The sequence below is a fragment of the Notamacropus eugenii genome, chromosome 2, assembly GCF_028372415.1.
Source record: "Notamacropus eugenii isolate mMacEug1 chromosome 2, mMacEug1.pri_v2, whole genome shotgun sequence".
In the NCBI taxonomy this organism is placed as follows: Eukaryota; Metazoa; Chordata; class Mammalia; order Diprotodontia; family Macropodidae; genus Notamacropus; species Notamacropus eugenii.
This window is the reverse complement of record NC_092873.1, coordinates 129513207-129533879: the sequence shown is the minus strand read 5'-3', so window position 1 is coordinate 129533879 and position 20673 is coordinate 129513207. Positions and strand designations below refer to the sequence as shown.

At 33.6% G+C, this 20673-nt stretch overlaps 1 protein-coding gene across 9 annotated transcripts in view; it reads right to left on the bottom strand.

Moving 5' to 3' along the window:
- Positions 1–20673, bottom strand: part of PHF3 (PHD finger protein 3) — a 107491-nt gene that overhangs the window by 21892 nt on the left and 64926 nt on the right. For all 9 annotated transcript variants that reach the window (XM_072642554.1, XM_072642549.1, XM_072642557.1 and 6 more), the window contains 3 exons: positions 16314–16497; positions 7740–7890; positions 7502–7658 (listed from right to left, as the gene is read on the bottom strand). In XM_072642554.1, coding sequence (XP_072498655.1) covers positions 7502–7658; positions 7740–7890; positions 16314–16497 — 492 coding nt within the window. The remainder of the gene's footprint in view (positions 1–7501; positions 7659–7739; positions 7891–16313; positions 16498–20673) is intronic.

The following is a 20673-nucleotide window of genomic DNA, read 5'->3' as shown; positions in this document are numbered from 1 at the left end:
ACAAGTATTTGTTGAATTCAATTGTTCAACTTAAGGTACTGTTCATAAAAATAATAATGATAAAAACAGTACAATAGAAGAGAAATTCTATAAACATTAGGTGCATATCTTATGCAAAGCAAGGTGCTTTGTACTAAGAAAGACACAAAGAAAAATGACACCATCTAGGATCTCAAGTACACAGAAAGGAGAAGGAAGTGGTAGAAAGGATTTGAATGGCTCAAAACTTTTAAATTTTATTGTTTTCTTGGAAACCATACTTATCTTCTCTTAATAAGAAGAATTATATTAGAGCCTTCAATTCAGTCAAATGCTGTGAAAAAACGTTTCCTCATTAGACCCACCTTACTCTTGTTCTTTCACCAGTTTTCCATTTATCTTTTCCTTTCTAACTTCTATATATGACACTGACATTACCTTTCTCTCAAGCTTTATAATTATATTCAAGTCTCATCACTTTCTTATATCTCTTCTATATTTAAAGACAAAATCTTATCAAATATACTGTTCAATGGTAGCAGTCAAAATTAATCCCTCTATTTTCATCCTGAGTAAATTTCACCCATGTCTTCCCAAAATCCTCCACAAAAAGCCTTCCCGACAGACTAAGGGCTTTCTTCAAGGTCTCTTAACATTATGTGGGTAACAATGAACATGAATTTCATCACTTTCCACATAAAAAGCCCTTCAACTATTGTAGTCGTACATCACTTTGCTGATTTTTTTAAACACTACTTCTTGGGTGTAGTTCATTATTATATTGTGCAAATGTTTTAGACCCATAACATTATCACTCCACTGACTTCTAGGAAATCCAAGATTTTGAATCTTTGAAAATAGCGACGTTCCAAAATCTGAAAGCCCAGAATATCAAAGGAAGAATCCTGGTATTGAAAAGATACTTTCCTTAGAGTAAGTCATCAAAAGCACTAAATAACTTTCCAAAAGGAATCCAGTCTATTCACTTCCACCTATTCAATCCTGGCTCCAGTTTACTCTCCATCTGCAGGGTTTAAGATATATGTATTGGGAGATGGCATGGTACTAAGTATATTAACTCCAAAGATCAAAAACCTAAGTTCAAATTCCACCTTTGACCCATAGGATCTTAAGCCTCCCTGAGTCTCAATTTCTGATTTTAAGAAATGACATGCTTAGTCTAGGTGACCTTTGAGGTCCCTTCTAGCTCTCTAGACTGATGATCCTTTTACTAGGATATACAATGAGTCAGGCCTTCGGGGTTGTCAAGTACTGGGGGGCTTTATGCAATCAGTATACCATCCATCAACAAATTCATATAGAGGACCCTCATTATATATAAAGTATCCTTCTTCCATTTGGAATATGCTGGACATCCTCCTCCATGGCAGTGGCAATCTGACAGGTGTGAAGTAGTACCTCAGTTGTTTTAATTTGCATTTTTCTTTTAACGATAATAGAAGTTTCTTCTTATGACTATAGATAGCTTTGATTTCTTCATCTAAAAACTGCTTGTTCATACCCCTTTGACTATTTGTCAATTGGAAAATGATTTGTATTCATATAATTTGAGTTCTGTATATATTTTAGAAATGAGGCCTTTATCAGAAAAAACCTTGCAGTAAAATTATTTTCTCCAGTTTTCTGCTTTCCTTCTAATCTTGGCTACATTAGTTGCATTTGTGCAAAAACTTTTAAATTCAATGTAATCCATATTACCCATTTTATATCTTGTAATGCTCTCTCTTCTTTGGTCATAAATTCTTCCATATCCATATCCTTAGATATGACAGGTATTCCACACTTTTTAAAATCTGCTTGTGGTATCACCCTCTATGTCTAAACCATTTTGACTTTATCTTGACATACAGTGTGAGATGTTGGTCTGCATATATAGTTTCTGCCAAAAGGCTTTCCCAGCAGTTACTGTCAAATAGTGAGTTCTTATCCCCCAAACTAGGATCTTTACACATTTATTAAAAACTGGATCACTATGGTCATTACTGTGTACTGTGTACTGTGTACACAATCTATTCCACTGTTCCACCACTCTATTTCTTAGCTAGTACCACACTATTTTGATGATTACTGCTTTGTAATAAAGTCTGAGATCTGATAATGTTAAGTCACCTTTCTTCACTTTTTTTCCCATTGATTTGTTTGCTATTCTTGACCTTCTGTTCTTCCAGATGAATTTTGTTACAACTTTTTCTAGTGCTATAATTTTTGGCAGTTTTGTATGGCACTGAATAAGTAGATTAATGTAGATAGAAACTGTCATTTTTATTAGCTCAGCCTACCCACAAGCAATAAATATCTTTCCAATTATTTAGATGTCTGTGTGAAAAATGTTTTGTAATTGCATTCATGTATTTCTTGGTTTTGTCTTGGCACACAGACTCTCAAGCTTTTTAGGTTGTCTACGTTTTAAATGGAATGTTGCTTTCTCTGCTGGACTTTGTTGGTCATACACAAAAATGCTGATGATTTGTTTTTTAATATCCTGCAACTCTGCTGAAGTTATTAATTACTTCACCTTCTTTTTTAATTGATTCTCTAGGTTTAGCTGATTCTCTAAGTATACTATGATATCATCTGCAAAGAGTAAGTTTTGTTTCCTCATTGCCTATACTAATTCCTTATTTCTTTCTCATTGCTAGAGCTAGCATTTCTAGAATAATATTGAGTAAGGGGTAATAAAGGGCTCCTTCACTCTTCATCTCCCTGGGAAAGTTTCTAGTTTATGCCTGGCACTGCAGATAATGCTTGCTGATGGTTGTAGACAGAGATTATGTATCATTTTAGGAAAGCTCCCTTTAGTCCTATGCTTTCTAGTGTTTTTAGTAGGAATGATCATTTTTGTACATTTGGTTAAAAGTCTTTTCTGCATCTATTGACATAATCATATTACTTTTGTGGGTTTTCTTATTAATATGTTCAATTAAATCCCACCTGGTCACAATGTATGAGTTTATTAGGGAATCTGATCTACAGTTTTCTTCCTGGTTTTGATATTAGCACCATTATTTGTATCATAAAAGCAATTTGCAGGATTCCTTCTTTGCCTGTTTTTCCAAATAGTTTATATATTATTGGAATGAAAATTTTTTTTAAATTTTTGGTAGGCTTCATTTGTGACTCCAACTGGTCCTGGAGATTTTTTTCTTTGGAAACTCATTAATGGCTAATTCAATTTGTGTAAGATGGGTTAAGTATTTTATTTCCTCTTTTGTTATTCTGGGCAGTTTGGCATGGGGCAGCTAGGTGGTGCAAGGGATACAAATGACAGCCTGAAATCAGGAAGACTCATCTTCTTGAATTCAAATTTGGCCTCAGATACTTCCTGGCCAAGTCACTTAACCCTATTTGACTTAGTCTCCTCATCTGTAAAATGAAAAGCAGGAAATGACAAATCACTCTAGTATCTTTGCCAAGAAAACCCCACATGGAGTCACAAGGAATTGGATATGACTGAAACAAGTGAAAAAAAATTAATCTATTTCACTTAGATTGTCAGATGTAAATTAGCATACAATTGGGCAAAATAGCAGCTCACTGTTTTAATTTCATTTTCACTGGTAGTGAATTCATCCTTTTCATTTTCCATACTGGCAATTTGGTTTTTTCTTTTTTGAAAAATCAAATTAAACCAATGATTTGTCTATTTTATGCTTTTTAAAAATAAAACTAGCTCCCCTATTTGTTAATTAGTTCAATGTTTTTTCTTACTTTGAATTTTGTTAATCTCTCTTTTGATTTTCAGGATTTCCAATTTGATGTTTAATTGGGAATTTTTATTTTGTTCTTTTTCTAGCTTTGCATGCCCAATTCATTGATCTGCTTTTTCCTTAAGACATGGTTAATTTTTGTGTAGGTGCCATCTATCACTGAGAAAAAGATATAATCCTTTCTCTTCCTACTCAATTTTCTCAAGAGTTTATCATACCTAACTTTTCTAAAATTCTACTCATCTCCTTAATATTTGCCCTCTATATATGCTTCTTCTAACTTCCCTAATGATAAAGTTCCTAGGAGTCACAAGTATCATCTTTCTATTTAGGATTGTAAACTAACTGTTTAACCTTATTGAATCCCTTTTAATTTCTCTTTTCTGTTCACACCTTTTTGTGTTTGAGTCCTATATTTGAAAATCAAATTTTCTGTTCATTTCTGGTTTTTTGATCTGGAATGCATGAAAGTCTTCTATTTCATTAAATATCCATTTCCCCTCAAAGAATTATACTCAATTTCACTAGACAGGTGATTCTTGGCTGTAATCCTCCTTCATCTGCTCTCTGGAATATCACATTGCAAGTTCTCTCATCGTTCAATGTAAAATCGGCTAAATCTAGTGTTATCCTGACTGTGGCTCCACAATATTTAAACTGTTTCCTTTTGGGCTGCATGCAGTATATTTTCCTTGACCTGGGAGCTCTAGAATTTGGTTTTAATATTCCTGGGAGTTTTCATTTTTGATCTCTTTCAGGAGGTGATCTTTCTAATTTTTAATTCTAATTTTCTAATCTTTCTAATTTCCATTTAACCCTCCGATTCTAAAATACCAGTGCAGTTCTCCTTAATAATTTCTTGAAATACAATGTCTAGGCTCTTTTTTTAGTCAGGATTTTTACGTAATCTGAAAAATTATCTCTCCTGGATCTGTTTTCCAGATCAATCAGTTATTTTTACAATGACATTTCACATTTTCTTCAATTTTTTTTCATTTTTAAGTGTTTTATTATTTCTTGCTATTTCATGGAGTCATTAGCTTCCAGTTGCCCAATTCTGTTTTTTAATTATTAGTTTCTTCAGTGAACTTTTAATATCTCCTTTTCTATTTGGCTAATTCTACTTGTTAAGGAGCCATTTTCTTCAGTGAATTTTGCACCTCTTTTTTCATTCTCTTGTATCTTTCTCATTTCTTTCCCCAATTTTTCTTCTACCATCTTGATTTTTAAAATACTTTTAAAGTTCTTCCAGGTAATCTTTTGCAGCCTGAGATCAATTCACATTTTTTCTTTAAGGTATCACATGTAGCCATTTTTACATTTTCCTTTCTGAGTTTGTGTTTTGAACTTTCCTATCACTACAGTAACTTTCTATGTTTAGGTTCTTTTTGCTGTTGTTGTTTTACTCATTTTTCCAGTCTGTTTCTTAACTTTTAACTATGTTTAAGTTGGCTCTGCTCCTGAAGTGGAGGAGGGATTGGTCCAAGTTTCAGGATTTCTGTGCTGCTGTTTTCAGAGCTAATTCTCAGGACTTGTAAAGTTTTTAGTTCTTTCATGGTGATATGATGAAAGGATAAGTATGTTTACTACTCTCCTGCGCTATGTCTTATGAGCAACCAAAAGTACTCATTTCTGCCCTGGGACTGTGACCCGAATCCCTATATTAGCAATGTAATAAAGTCCTGAAATTAGGACTAGGAAACTCACCCTTATAATTTCCTTCTGACCAATTGCCCAGCCCCTTCAGTGTCTGTGGGTTTAGGATTCCAGAAGTTGCTGCAACTAATTCACTCATCCCAAGGCCTGTGAAGGCTTTTCTAGGGGTGCTGCCCATGCTGGACTGTGTTCTACTTTCACCCATTGAGGTAGACCTTTTCTGTCAATCTTTTAAGTTATCTTGGACTGGAAAACTGTTTCAACCCATCCTTCTGTTGATTTTGCAGCTCCTGAATTCATTTTAAAAGCATTATTTTAAGTTGTTTGGAGAGGAATTTGGGAGAGCTCAGATGAGTCCTTGCCTTTTTTAAGCCACCTTAGCTCCAGCCTCTGTGGCAAAACATTTTTGAGGAATACACATCTCTATTTTATGCCTTGCTTGACATTAATAATTGAAGGGACACTATCTTCTCTCTGTTGTCCAGTATTTCAATGAATCTTGAATGATTTTGATGTTATGCATACATGATGGAGGAAAGTTTATCAGGCCGCATTTTGCCCTAACAAATGAACTGCTTTTTTAGTGAACAAATAAATCTAATGAGATCTTGGAATCTCTAGATTCTCAGTCAATTCTGTGACCGTAAAGTCTACTGTAAAATACCATTGCAAAATCTACCTGCTCTCATACCTTCATCAAGTGTGCCAGTGATACATGTTTTCCTCATGCTCAAAGACTTTATAGAGATAGGAAAGGGTAGTTTAAATTTTCCCAATAGCCTTTTGAGATCAATAATTACATTAGATTCTCCTCCCTTCCCAAGTATCTGTCCTTCCCCCTCTTGTTATCTTGAGAAGAAATCTCTCGTTCTCAAAAGCATGAACTGTATACTTAGTCCAGCTGCTTTTCCCATCTTTGTTTTCATTACTGTCACTCTTATTTCATCATGAAGCTCATGGAAGACTCTGAGATTAAGAGTCTAAATGTGGTAGTTTCGCTCTCACAGATAGGAAGATTTTATAAGACAATACTGACAATTTTTCCCCGATTTTTAATCTGTTTATTATCTCCTTCCATTTTCATCCTTAAATAGTCTCAAAATGACCTCAGGATGTCTCTTGCCAAGCTTTCTCTACCAAGGAAAAAACTGATCTATCTTTCACCAAGAATTATCTCATTTTTTTCATCTGATAAATGAGAGTGTTGGCTTCAGTGATCTCTAAGGTTCCTTCCTGCTTTCATTCTATGACCTTTTGACCTATCAGTACAGTAGATCTAGTTTTTATGATTCTTTTACCTACACATGGCAAAGGCTCTAGCCTCCACTAAACCTTCAGATAAAAGGTAGCTTACTTAGAGTTACTACGTGTTAATGGAAGGAATCAGACAAAGACCATCTTCTGCATTCTTCCTTAAGAACCAAAAGGAAAATAAAAGATTAAACTCATCACCTATTCCCAAAGCTGCTTTCCCCCCAAATAACTTAATCAATTCCTATTAATAGCACTACCATTTTCCTAGGCTCACTCTTAAGTTGTTGTTGTTAAAAGTTGTGTCCAATTCTTCATGACCCCCATTTGGGGTTTTCCTGGCAAAGATACTGGAGTAGTTTGCCATTTCTTCCTCCAGCTCATTTTATAGATGAGGAACCTGAGGCAAACAGGATTAAGTGACTTGCCCAATGTCAAGATATTAGAAAACCCAGCTAAGACCCAGCAAGCAGGCTGTGTCCTGAGCTTGGCATAACAACAATCCTTTGCACTCACCCTCTGGATGATCTCAGTCACAGTAACACCCCAAAATTGTGATTTATGATTTCAATTATTTAGCCCTATTTCCCAAATGATCCTGGCCAACAGAAAGTCATCAATCAGTTCTCCTGATATTCTAAGAATTCCTGTGCTAGTCACCACCAAGTGAACCAAACCAGGTACTGCGCTCCTATTCCAACCACACTAACTCTGGGGTCTATACACCACTGAACAATCTCTACCACAACACGGATGGCAAGTACAATATTAGAAGAACATTCCTTAGAAGGACAATACAATTCCTTAGAATACATTCCTTAGAAGAACAAGTACAATATTAGAAGAACAACTCTTCATTTTGGAACAAGTTAATTGAACTTACTTACATTGTTTTTAGGATCCTTCAAATTGAACATCAAACTTCTGTATTTGTTCTTATATTTGGCATCAGTGTCCCGAAAAAAAGAAAAAAGTTCCTTTTCAATTTTTGTTGCAACTTTGGAAGCTCGTTCCTCTGGGATCTTCAAATTTGAATCTGTAAGTCTTAAAACAACAAGAAATTTTTTTTTTTTAAACTAACCGAAGATTGGTCTATCTTTTACAACACTATCATGATTATATTACCTTTTCATGAGAATGTCTTTGAGAGAGTGTTTGACACTTTGTCTAATCTGGTCTGCAGAAGGTTTGGAAGTAGGAGTAGGGGGTGTGTGCACATTAGACAATCCTGCTTTTTCCATTTTCTTCTTTTTTAACTCTTGCTTTTCATGTATACCTTAATTGAAATAAAGTAGAGAATTTACTTAAAAATAAAAATAAAGTTGACTAAATAAAAAAATAAAGAATTTACTTAAAAATGTGAAGTTCCTTAAGGAAAATTAACATATTAAGAGTCCATGGTGCTTGTTTAAAAAAACTGTCAAACTACTGAAAATAAAAAAATCTAAACTTTGTACATATATTCTCCCTTGAGTAAAATAAAAGTAATTTAGAAAATACATTCTTGAACATAAGCTAATAAGTAAAAGCTGATTTTTAAAGTTTCTTTTCCCTTTATCTTTCGTACCAGTATACTCAAAAACTTAATGATGAAAAAGTTGCTGATTTTTAACTATTGATATTTATTATTTCACCTGAAAACTAGAGTCATAATTTGGAAACCATCAAGTATAACCTTATTTTACAGATGAAAAAACTGAGGCCGAGAGTTTAAGTAGTTACTACTTATGGCCAGAAAAATCATTAGTCCTACCTGAGCACAAAACATTTTCTGAGGCTTAATTCCAAAAGGATATATGGTAGACACTATTAACAGGTGACTTATTAAAAACTCTATTTTAATTTCTAAATTTTCTTCCTCCCTTCTCCCCCTCCCCACCAACTGAGAACATAAGAAACACATAATTCTTAAAAATACAGATAGTCATGCAAAACAAATTCCCACATTAGCTATATCCAAGAAAATATGTTTCAATCTGTACTTTGAGTCCATTGTACCTGCTATCTGGAGGTGGATAACATATTACCCATGAATTCTTTGGAACTGTGATTGATCATTGAATTGATCAGAGTTCCTATTTTCCTTTGTCCAAAGTTGATAATCCTTACGATACTGCTGTTATCACATATACTGTATTCCTACTTCTGCTCTGTACACTTTGCATTAGTTCATACAAGTCTCAGGTTTTTCTGAAAACATTCCCCCTTTGTTTATGGCAAAATAATATTCATCTACTGTATCTTGTTCAGTCATTCCCTAATTGATTGGAATCTCCTCAGTTTCCAATTCTTTGCCACTATAAAAAGTACTATTATAGATATTTCTGTACACAGGGGTCTTTTTTCCTCCTTCTCTGATCTCTTTGTGGCATAGTTCAAAGCTACTTTTCAGAATAGCTAGACTAATTCAGTTCCACCAATAGTGCACTAGTGTACCTGTTTTCCTCCAACTGTCATTTACTTTTTTGGTCATCTTAACCAATCCAATAAGTTTGGTGTGAGATGGTACCTCACAGTTGTTTTAATCTGCCTTTCCCTAATTATTAGTGACTTAGAGCTTTTTTTATAACTTGTTGGCTTTGCTTTCTTCTACAAACTGCCTCTTTATATCAATTGGAGAATGGCTCTTTACCAGAGAAACTTGCTAAGATCTTTTCCCCAAATTTCCTGCTTGTGCTCTAATTTTAGATGCAATGGTTTTCTTTGTGAAAAAAACAATTAATTTTATGTAATTAGAATTGTCCATTTTACCTCCTATGACCCTCTCTCTTATTTGGTCATAAACTCTTCTCCTAGACAGACATTTTCTTCCATGTTCCTCTAATTTGCTTCTGATGTCACTTCCTATGTAAATCTACATCCATTTGTAGTTTGTCTTGGTACTCAGTATGAGATGGTAGTCTGTACCTGGTTTTGGCTGGACTATTTTATTTTACAGTTTTCTCAAGAGTTTCTGGTTGACTAGTGAGTCTGTAGTTCAAAGCTGGGTTCTTTGGATTCATCAGATACTAGGTTGTTGTAGCCATTTGCTTCTGCACATTTTGTACTTAATCTGATCAACCTATTTCTTACCCAGCAACAAACTGTTTTGGTAATAGCTTTGTTTTATAATTTTGAGATGTGGTACTGTTAGACCATGTTCCTCCCCATTTTTTTCATTGATTCTCTTGATATTTTTTAATCTTTTGTTCCTCCATATGAATTCTGTTAACTTTTTTCACCTCTACAAGGTACTCTTTTCAAGTTTGATTAGTATGGCATTGAATAAATTACTTAGTATTATCATTTTTATCATATTGGCTCAATCTACCACAATTAATATTTTTCCAATTGTTTAGATATGTATTTGTGTGAAGAGCATTTTGAAACTGTGTTCACATAGTTCCTACACATGTCTTGGTAGATGGAGTCTTGAACTCTAAGGTATTTTATGCTGTCTGTTGTTGTTTGAAATCAAATTTCGTTCCGCTGGATTATGTGGGTAATATGTAGAAATGTGTGAGTAATATGGATGATTTGTTTATTTTATATCCTGTATCTTTGGTGAAGCTGATTAATTTTTAATTGATTCATATCCTCTAATAAACCATATCATCTACAAAAAGTGTTATTTTGGTTCCTCTTTGCATTTATTCCTTTCTAGTGTTTTTAAAAGGGATGAGTGCTGTATTTTGTCAACAGCTTTTTATTCATCTACTGAAATAATCATTTGATTTTTACTAATACAGTTAATTATGTTACTGAACTAGCCCTGCATTACTGGTATAAATCCAGACAGATCAAAGGGCATATTTTTCTTTGATATAGTGCTGTAGTAACCATTTTGTTTATACTTTTTGCATCAATATTCATTAGTGAAACTGATCTCTAATTTTCTTTCTTTGTTTTGACTGCCTATTTTAAGTATCAAGACCATATTTAAATCATGGGGAAAATATTGTAGGACCCCTTCTTTACCAAATTAATTGTTCTTTAAATATCTGGTAGAATTTGCAGGAAAAATCATAGATTCTTTCTCCTCACTCTTTCTGAAGTTTATTTATGACTTGTTAAGTATTCTATTTCCTATTAATCTTGGCAATTCATATATTTGTAAATACATACACACATATCTATATAAAATTTCACTTAGATTATCAGTTTTGTTAAAATATATTTGGGTGAAATAGTACCTAATGATTAATTTGATATCTTCATTTGTTGTGAATTCATTTTTTTCAGTTTTGATACTGAAAATTTTGTTTTATTTTTTCTCTTTTTAAAGTCAAATTGCTAATAGTTTATTATTGGTTTTGGTTGGTTTTTTTAAAATAGCTCCTAGTTTTCTTAGTTCAATTTCTTTTTTTTACACTTTCAATTTTGTTCAATTTTCCTTTCACTTTCAGGGTTTCTATTTAGGGCTTTACTTTGTTGGTTTTCTAGATTTTTTTAGTTGCATACTCAATTCATTAATCTGCTCTCTCCTTTTCAGTAATGAAAGAGATTACATTCACCCAGCAATATCACTACTAGGACTGTATCCCCAAGAGATCATAAAAATGGGAAAGGGTCCTACATGTACAAAAATATTTATAGCAGCACTCTTTGTAGTTGCCAAAAACTGGAAATCAAGGGGATGCCCATCAACTGGGGAATGGCTGAATAAATTATGGTATATGAATGTAATGGAGTACTATTGTGCCGTAAGAAAGGATGATCAAGAAGACTTCAGGGAGGCCTGGAAGGACTTATATGATCTGATGCTGAGTGAAAGGAGCAGAACCAGGAGAACTTTGTGCACAGCAAAGACCACAGTGTGCGAGAGTTTTTTCTGGTAGACTTGGAACTTCGTAATAACACAAGAACTTTAAAAAAAAAAAATTCCCAATGGTTTTCTAAGGCAAGATGCCTTCCACACTCAGAGAAAGAATTGATTCACACAATGTAGCAGATCATGTCTATGTGCATGTGTGTGTGTGTATTATGTTTTGATTTGTTATATGATTTCTTCCATTTATTTTAGTTCACTATATAGTTCACTATAGCATGACTATAATGAAAACGTATTCAATAGGAAAGTATATGTAGATCCTATATAGAATTGTATGCCGTCTTGGGAAGGGGGGGGGGAATAGGTGTGGGGGGGTAAAATCTAAGTTTTATGGTAGTGATTGTAGAACATTAAAAAAAAATAGAAAAAAAATAGATTACAGAAATATAAAATTTCCCCTTTTACTTTAACTGCATCCCACAAATTGTTATGCTGTCATTATATTTAATAAAATTGATCATTTATATAATTTGTTCTTTAATCTACCCATTCTTCAGGATTAACTTAGTTAACAATTAATCTTTAATCTTTTTTTCAAACAGTTTTTATTTAACAATTTGTATTGCATTTTGGTTGATAAACTAAGTATTTAATATTTCTGCTTTTTTGCACATATTTGTTATGATTTTTTGCTAATAATGGCAAATTTTTGTAATGGTGTCATGTAGGTAGGTATATTCTTTTCTATTACAATTCAACATTTTTAAAGTTTATCATACCTAGCTTTCCTAAAATTCTATTCAGCTCCTTAAACTTCTTTCTTGTTTATTCTTTGTTTAAATGCCTCTAGGTTGGAAAGAGATAAACTGCAGTACCTACTTCTTAAAACATTTAACTTTTCCTTTAACACTTTAGATGCTATGCCATTTGGTGCTTAATAATAATATCACTTCAATGTCTATGGTATCTTTAAGCAAAATGTGGTTTCCTTGTTTATCTCTTTTAATTACATCTATTTCTGCCTTGTCTAAGATCATGCTTGCTAGCCCTGAGTTGGTTTCTAGATTATGCTGTCACAAACTAGTTCCATGATATAAACAAATAGTAAATTGCTATGAAATTATGTTGTCTGCTAAGAAGATTATTAGATGCAGCACAACAAAAATAAATCCTTTTTATGCTAAAGAGTTTAGTATAATTTCTAGAACACAAACTAATTTCAAAACAGAAGACAAATACTTGTATTTTTTCCATTAAGTCTTTTGTCTTAAAGCAAAACTTGGTAACATTGCCCACCTCCCCTCTGAATTTTTGCAACACTACTGTCTTGGTTCTCCTACCTCTAAGGAAAATTTCTCCTGTCACTTACGCAAACTGTGGATGTATCCAGAGGCACTGATCTGTCCTGAGTACCCTTTCTCTTTCTTCTCTACCTTCAATCTTTCACATCAGCTCCAATAAGTTTAATTATCATCACAAATGACCCCTAGACCTATGTGTTCTCTAAGTGCCCACTGGACATGCTTGTCCTTTCTGTCTCCACAACATCTCTTATATCAATTTCCTTCTATCCCACCACACATCAAGCACTACAGATCAGGTCACCATCACTTCTCCCCTGGACTATTACAACAGATATCTAATTGATCTTCCTCTTAAAGTCTCACCTCACTCCAATCCTTTCAAGACAGCTGCCCAAGAGATATTCCTAAAGTACAGATTATGACCATGTCACTCCTCCACTCAATAACTTCCAATGGTTTCTTATTATCTCTAGGATCAAATATAAACTATTTGGCACTTAAAATTGTTCATGACTTAACCTTTGTAATCTTATTATAAGTTACTCCCTTTTAGAACTATGAACAATCAGGTATTCTTATTAGTCTTCAAAGATGGCACTGCAATTCCCATCTCCACAGCTTTGTACTGACTAGCCCCCCTTGTTTCTAATGCATTTTCCCCCTCTACCTCTTAGAACTCAAGACTTTTTTCAGTACTCAGATGCAACCTTTGACATGAAGCCTTTCCCCCTCCCTGTCCCATATAATCCAATCATCCACCCACATTACTCTGTATCTACTTGCCCATATCAGGAGTTCTTAACTTGAGGTTCATAAATGTTTTTAATATTCTGCTAATTATATTTCACTACAACTAGTTTTCCTTTGTAATCCTATGTATTTTATGCATTAAAAACATTATTTTGAAAAAGGGTCTAAACATACAGCATTTTATCAGACTTGCCAAAGAATTTCAAGACACAAAAAAAGTTAAGAATTCCTGCAACAAATGGAAGCTAATGACTGTAAGAAATCAACAAACAATAAAACAAAATCAAAAGAATGAAAAAAAATAGAAGACAATGTGAAATATCTTACCGAAAAAACAACTGCCCTGGAAAATAGACCCAGGAGAGATAATTTAAAAAGTATAGGACTATCTAAAAGACATGATCAAAAAACAGCTTAAACATCATCTTTCAAGAAATTATCAAGAAAAACTGCCCTGATATTCCAGAACCAGAGGGCAGAATAGAAACTGAAAGAATCCACTAATCACCTCCTAAAAGAGATCCCAAAATGAAAACTTCCCAGGATTATAGCCAAATTCCAGAGTTCTCAGATCAAGGAGAAAATACTGTAAACAGCCAGAGAGAAACAATTCAAGTATCATGGAGCCACAGTCAGGACAAAGCAAGATTTAGCAGCTAACATTAAAGGACAGGGGGGAGGGGGGAAGGAACGCACCAAGGAAATAGGATTACAACCAAGAATCACCTACCCAGAAAAACTAAGTATAATTCTTCAGAGGAAAAAATGAACATTCAATGAAATAGACAACTTCCAAGCAATCTTGATGAAAAGACTAGAATTGAATAGAATATCTGACTTTCAAATACAAGACTCAAGAGAAGTATACAGGAAAGGAAAATCCTAAGGGATTAAATAAGGTTAAACTTCCTCCATGGGAAGAAGGTATTTGTAACTAATAGGAACTTTCTCATTATTAAGGCAGAAAAAAGTATATGTAGACAAAGGCACAGGTATGAATTAAATATGAAGGGATACTGAAAAACTTTTTAAATAAAATTAAGGGATGAGAGAGAGGGGAAGGTACTAGAAGAGAAAAGCAGAATCTTTTACTGTAGAGAGGAAGAAGGTGAGGAGGAGTAAGTGAACCTTTATCTCATCAGAACTGACTCAAAGAGGGCATAACAGACACATTCACTTGGGTATAGAAATCTATCTTACTCTACAGGAAGGTAGGAGGGGAAATGGATAAAAGAGAAGGGGGAGGATCACAGAAGGGAAGGCAAATGGGGGAGGGGGTAGTCAGAAGCAAAACACTTTTGAAGAGGGACAAGATGAAAGGAGAGAGAACAGAATAGGGATAGGATGGAGGGAAATACAGTTAGCAATATTACCTGTGAAAAAGATTTTGAAGCAAGTTTCTCTGATAAAGGCCTCATTTCTCAAACATATAAAGAAATGAATCAAATTTATAAAAGTAAGAGCCATTCCCCAATTGATAAATGATCAAAGGATAAGATCAGTTTTCAGGTGAAATAATCAAAGCTATCTATAGCCAAATGGAAAAATGTTCTAACTTACTACTGACTGGAGAAATGCAAACTAAGACAATTCCAAGGTACTACTTCATACCCATTAGAGACTGGCGAACGGGACAAAAAAAAGATATGAAAAATGTTGGAGAGGATGTGGGAAAAATGAGACATTAATACACTGTTGGCAGAGATGTGAACTGATTCAACCATTCTGTAGAGCAATTTACAAGTATGCCTACAGGGCTATAAAACCGTGCATACTCTTTTACGTAGCAATACCAACATTAAATCTGTATCCCAAAAGAGATTTAAAAAAAAAGGAAAAGGGCCTATATACACAAAAGTATTTAAAGCAGCTCTTTTGGGGAGGGGCAAAAAATTGGAAATTGAGAAGGGTGCCCGTCAATTGGGGAATGATCAAATAAATTGTGGTATATAATTATGGTGGAATACTATTGTGCTTTAAGAAATGATGAGCAGGATGCTCTCAGAAAAACCTGGAAAGACTTACATGAGCTGTTGCAAACTGAAATGGACTGCGTACAAAGTAAAGTAACAGCAATATTGTAAGATGATCAGCTATGAATGACTTAGCTATTTTCAGCAATACAATGATCCCAGACAACTCTGAGGGACTTAAGAAAAATGCTATCCATCCCCACAGAAAGAACTGATGGTATCTGAACACAGATTGAAGCATAAGTTTTTTACTTTCTTTGTTTTTCTTGAGTTTTTTTTGTCTGTTTTCTTTCATAACATGACTATTATGGAAATGTTTTGCATTACTACACATGCATATAACCTATATCTTGCCCTCTTGGAGGGGAGCAAGGAGGAAGAATGGAAAAGAATTTGGAACTCAAAAGTTTTAAAAACCAATGTTAAAAATTGTTTTTACATGTAACTGAGGAAAAATAAAAAACAAGAAAAAAAAAAAGAAGAATCCCTGCAACCTATATATATGTCTACCCTAATAAAATATAGACTCTTTTCAGGGCAAGGACTGTTTAACTTTTATCTTTATATCTGAAGTGTCTAGCACATAAAAAGCAATTAATAAATGTTTGTTGACTGTCTAGAGTAGAACAAACCTTGAGACAAGGCACTTAAAGGAGTATCACATTTCCTTAACTGTCCTATTATTTCACTATATTAAATTAATAAAAATAAGTAAACCATGAGTTAGAGCTTCAGTAAATCTTATTTATGAAAAAAGATTACCAATGTAACTGCTAGAGAAGTACAGTTCTTGCAATGGAAACACATCTAAACGTTTTAAAGACATTTTGAAAACTAAAGAATTTCTTTAAATATTCTAGGCAGGAGCATATGCCATGAAGTATAAATACAGTAGTAAAATAATTTCTGTCCAATTCCACACCTGATTTTGTAGTCTTTTCACCTGTGCAAAAAACAGTTGTAGACTCCTTTGTAATTTTTTCATTTTTCTCTTCTGAGGATCTCCGGGGTAAAATTGTTTGTCCTGTCTTTCGAAGAGGAGCCAGCTGCCACTTTTTAATCTCAGAATCTCTATGCTCTGATGAATTTTTACCATCCCCAGATTCCTAAAAAAAAAAAGAACAAAAAAAAACAAAAAACAAAAAATTTAATTCCATAAAATGAAAAATAAACTGAGAGCATCATAACATAATGGATTCAGAGACAGCCTTGGAATCAGGAAGTCCTGCTTTCAAGAACCACCTCTGACAAGCATGTCTCTAAGATTACAGAGCCACAGAGAAGAAAGATCTGCACTGTTAAGACGAAACTTCCTCAACAGGAGTTCTCTGTGCTAATATTTCATAGTTTGAGCCAAAAGAGGAAAAAAAGAAAAATGCATGCCTAGAAGTAGAACTGAAATATAAATTAATAATAATTTGTGAAAAAAATTTTTAAGTGTATCACTATTTTAAAATATCAAGTCTTCAAAAAAAGAGTTCATGTAAGTAGTCATTTGTTCATAAATAGATTTTGCAAAATTTCTTGCTTCTTGCCTACCTCATCCAAAACCACCTATCAGGTTTTTACACAACTGAAAAAAATAAAAACTATGCAGGGAACTATGAATTGGTCTAGAAATCCTGGAAAGCAATTTGAAACTGTGCCTCCAAAGTCACCAGACTGTGTATACCCTTTTATTAAGCAATATCTCTCCCAGATTTAACCCACAGAGACCAAAAATAGAGGAAATGGGCCCATCAGTTAAAAAAGTTGTTGGTTATTTTTTTAAATACCTAACAACACCAGCTAGGTAGCACAGTGGCTAGAATAGCAAGCCCAGAGTCAGAAAGACCAATCTTTCTGAGTTCAAATATGACCTCAGATACTAGTTTTGCGGCCCTGTGCAACTTGCTTAACCCTGTTTGCCACAATCTCCTGATCTGTAAAAAGAAAAAATAAACTCAAGAAGGAAATGACAAACTACTCCAGTATCTTTCCCAAGAAAACTCCAAATGAAGAGTCAGACACTACCAAAACAAATCAACAACAAAAATTTTTTATAATGTCAAGGAACTAGAAATTAAAGGGATGCTCATAAACTGAGGAATGGCTGAACAGATTAGAATATATGAATGTAATGGAACATATCTTAATTGTAAGAAATGATGAAAAGGAGGGCTTCACAGAAAATTGAGAAGTCTTAGATAAAACCTGGTACAAAGAGTGTAATGAACAACACTAGGAGAACAATTTCTACAATAACATCACGTAAAGACAAATTATTCTAGGAGACTCAAGAACTCTGACCAACTGCAAAGGATTGATTATGACTCAAGTTCCCTATCTGCTTAAGCCCTGATAGATATAACATGCAGAATGAGCCATATATTTTTGGACATGGGCAAAGTAGAATTGTTTTCCTTGATTATCTATACTGGTTACAGGGTTTAAAAAAAAAAATTTCAATGGGAGAAGGGAATAAGGAAAAGAAAATATAAATGCCTAATAATTGGAGAAAAAAAAGTTACCTTTAAAAAAAATAATAATCAGGTGGGTAATTCATACATATTCAATTAAGAATTTGTTAAGTCCCTATGTAAGCAAAACAATGTACCAGTTACAGTAAAGGGCACCAGTATCACAGTTTTCCCAACTCTGTAGAAGATAGAGGTAAACAAGCAAAACAAAACCACTCATGCATTTAATTTGAAATTAAGCTAAAATCACTAATACAAAACAGTAACAAAATTCATTTATATGAATAAAAGGTCTAGAATTTCAGTGAATTTGGATACAATGAGAAAAAGCACAAAGGAAGGGCATGCAATGTAACCAGATCTCAAATGTTGCTATGAAATATACAATAGTCACCAAAACTTGTTCTCATTTACATTTTTTTTAAAAGTAAATCAGAAAGATATACTAGAAAACAAGAAAAATAAGTAGTCAGAAACATTACCCTAGTATATGATAAACCTAAGACCAAAATCATTGGAGGAAGGACTCCCTTTTTGACAAAAGACCTACTGAAAAAATTGGACACATTGGTAAAAATTAGTCACTTTTCTTGCAAAATTTCAAATAGCTAGAATGGTTAAAACAGTTCATAGTCCCACCAACAAAGACTGCTGTTTTGAAGCCCCTTTCAAATTGACTATTCTAATGTTTTGTGATCCTAAAAATTATACAATAAGCTCAAAATAGAGATCCAACAAGAATTTTTTTATTAGAAAATGGATATACTTTATAAGTACATCCATAAAAAGTAACTAAAGAATAGATAATAAAGACAATACCAATCTCATAAAACTTTTGCACAAATCAAATCAACAAAGGTAGAATAGAAAAAGAAACTACAAACTGGGGGGAAATTTTGCCTGAAATGTCACCAGCAAAATGTCTTCTAGTTAAGATGTAAAGGGATCAACATCTCTCTCTCTATATATATATATAGAGTGTGTGTGTGTGTGTGTATATATATATATATATATATATATACACACACACACGTATGTATTTGTATATGTATAAACACAGAAAGTCATTTTCTACTAAAAAGGTAAAAAATAGGCACAATTTTCACATCCATCCTATTTGACAAAACCAATCCAACAGTGGAAGTCAAAAGTAGAAATAAAGGTTTAAGATATACTGTTTCAACAGCACTCCTTCTAGTAACGAAAAAGTAGAAACAAATTGGGTGCCCATCAACTAGCAAATAGCTAAAAGAGATTATATTAATTTAATGGAAGATTACTGTCCAATAAGAAACAAAAGAAAAATGAGAATATATGTATGAAAGCAGACTGCTCTGCATCAAAAAATATACATGCAATGACTACAAAAACATGAATGAAAAGATAACTAAAAGCAAGCTAAACTTGAATAACTGAAAAAAAAAATCAGTGATGATTCAAAGAATAATGAAAAATACCTCTCTTCTCAGGGCAGAGAAGAATGGAACTACTCATATGGCATATAGTATGTGGCATACAGTAAGTAATTGATAAATGCTTACTGACTGAATGGATAGGAAAAAACACAGTGTATGTTGTCATATAGGATCATTTTTGTCAGTTTTTGCTTAACCGTTTTTCTCAACTAAAAGTGTGGGTGGAGGGAAGGAGAATGTTTCAGAAATAACTGCGATATGAGAACAAAAGGCATCAATAAAACAAACATCAAAGAAAATTTCAGAATTTCAAAATAATCAAAAAAGGTAAATTCCCAGTAGTGTCTACATGAAGAAGAAAATGTACTCATAAGATGTAGTGTAGGCAAGGGAGAGGGGGAAGAGGAAAAAGAGAAAGGGAATTTAGGGAGGAGGGAAGGGAGAGATTGAGGAATTTGCTACATCCCAGAAACAAAACCAATTATTTCCCTAGAAGAGTGTGAGATTTAGTACATGACTATCCATGACCCCATTTGAGGTTTTCTTAGTAAAGGTATTAAAGTGGTTTGCAAAGAAACTGGGGCGAACGAGTAAGTGACTTGCCCAAGTCACACAGTTAATCGGTGTCTGAGGCCAAATCTGAACTCAGGAAGACATTACCCCAGCACTCTATCTACTGTGCCACGTAGCTGCCGCTACAGCACAGGAACAAAACCTAAAAAATACTTCAGCAAAGAAATTAGGTAATGACATTGAATGAAATATAAACTTAAGTACTGAACAAATTCAAAAGGGAAAATGGAAGAAGGGATTGTCAGAAATGTTTCATACAGGAGCTAAGTTTTGAAAAGGAGGAAATCTTCAGCTTAAGAAAAATAAAGCTAACGGATAAGAAATCCCTGTCAAAGAAAATGGTACTTTTTTGGTAAACTAGTAAGTATCTTTGTTTTAACCTTATTAAGCAAGCCTGGTTTATAAACGAGGGCATTACAATTATACATCTAATAGTTCATGCAGAAAAAAGCAAAGAAAATATTAAAATATACAAAAACAGAAGTCAAAAGGTAATAATCATTTTTTACATGAAAGAATGACAGTAGTAAACTTAAAAAACAAGTAGGTAGAAGGGGTAAGAAGACCTGGATTCAGTTTCCACGCAACATATACTGGCTGTATAACAGCACACTGGTTGTTACCTTTAAACTATTCCGGCAATGCATAAAATTATATTTAACAAAAGAGTTGCTGATCTGCTTTGATAAGTTTTCTCACAGTGAATTAGTTCTGTAATCACGACAAACAAAACTCCTTTTAAAAAGAAACCTCAAAATGCCCACCAAAATGTCCAAATTTAGAGTGAATTCTCATTCTCTTGTCTAAACCAAAATTCTAACAGTAGTTAAATAAG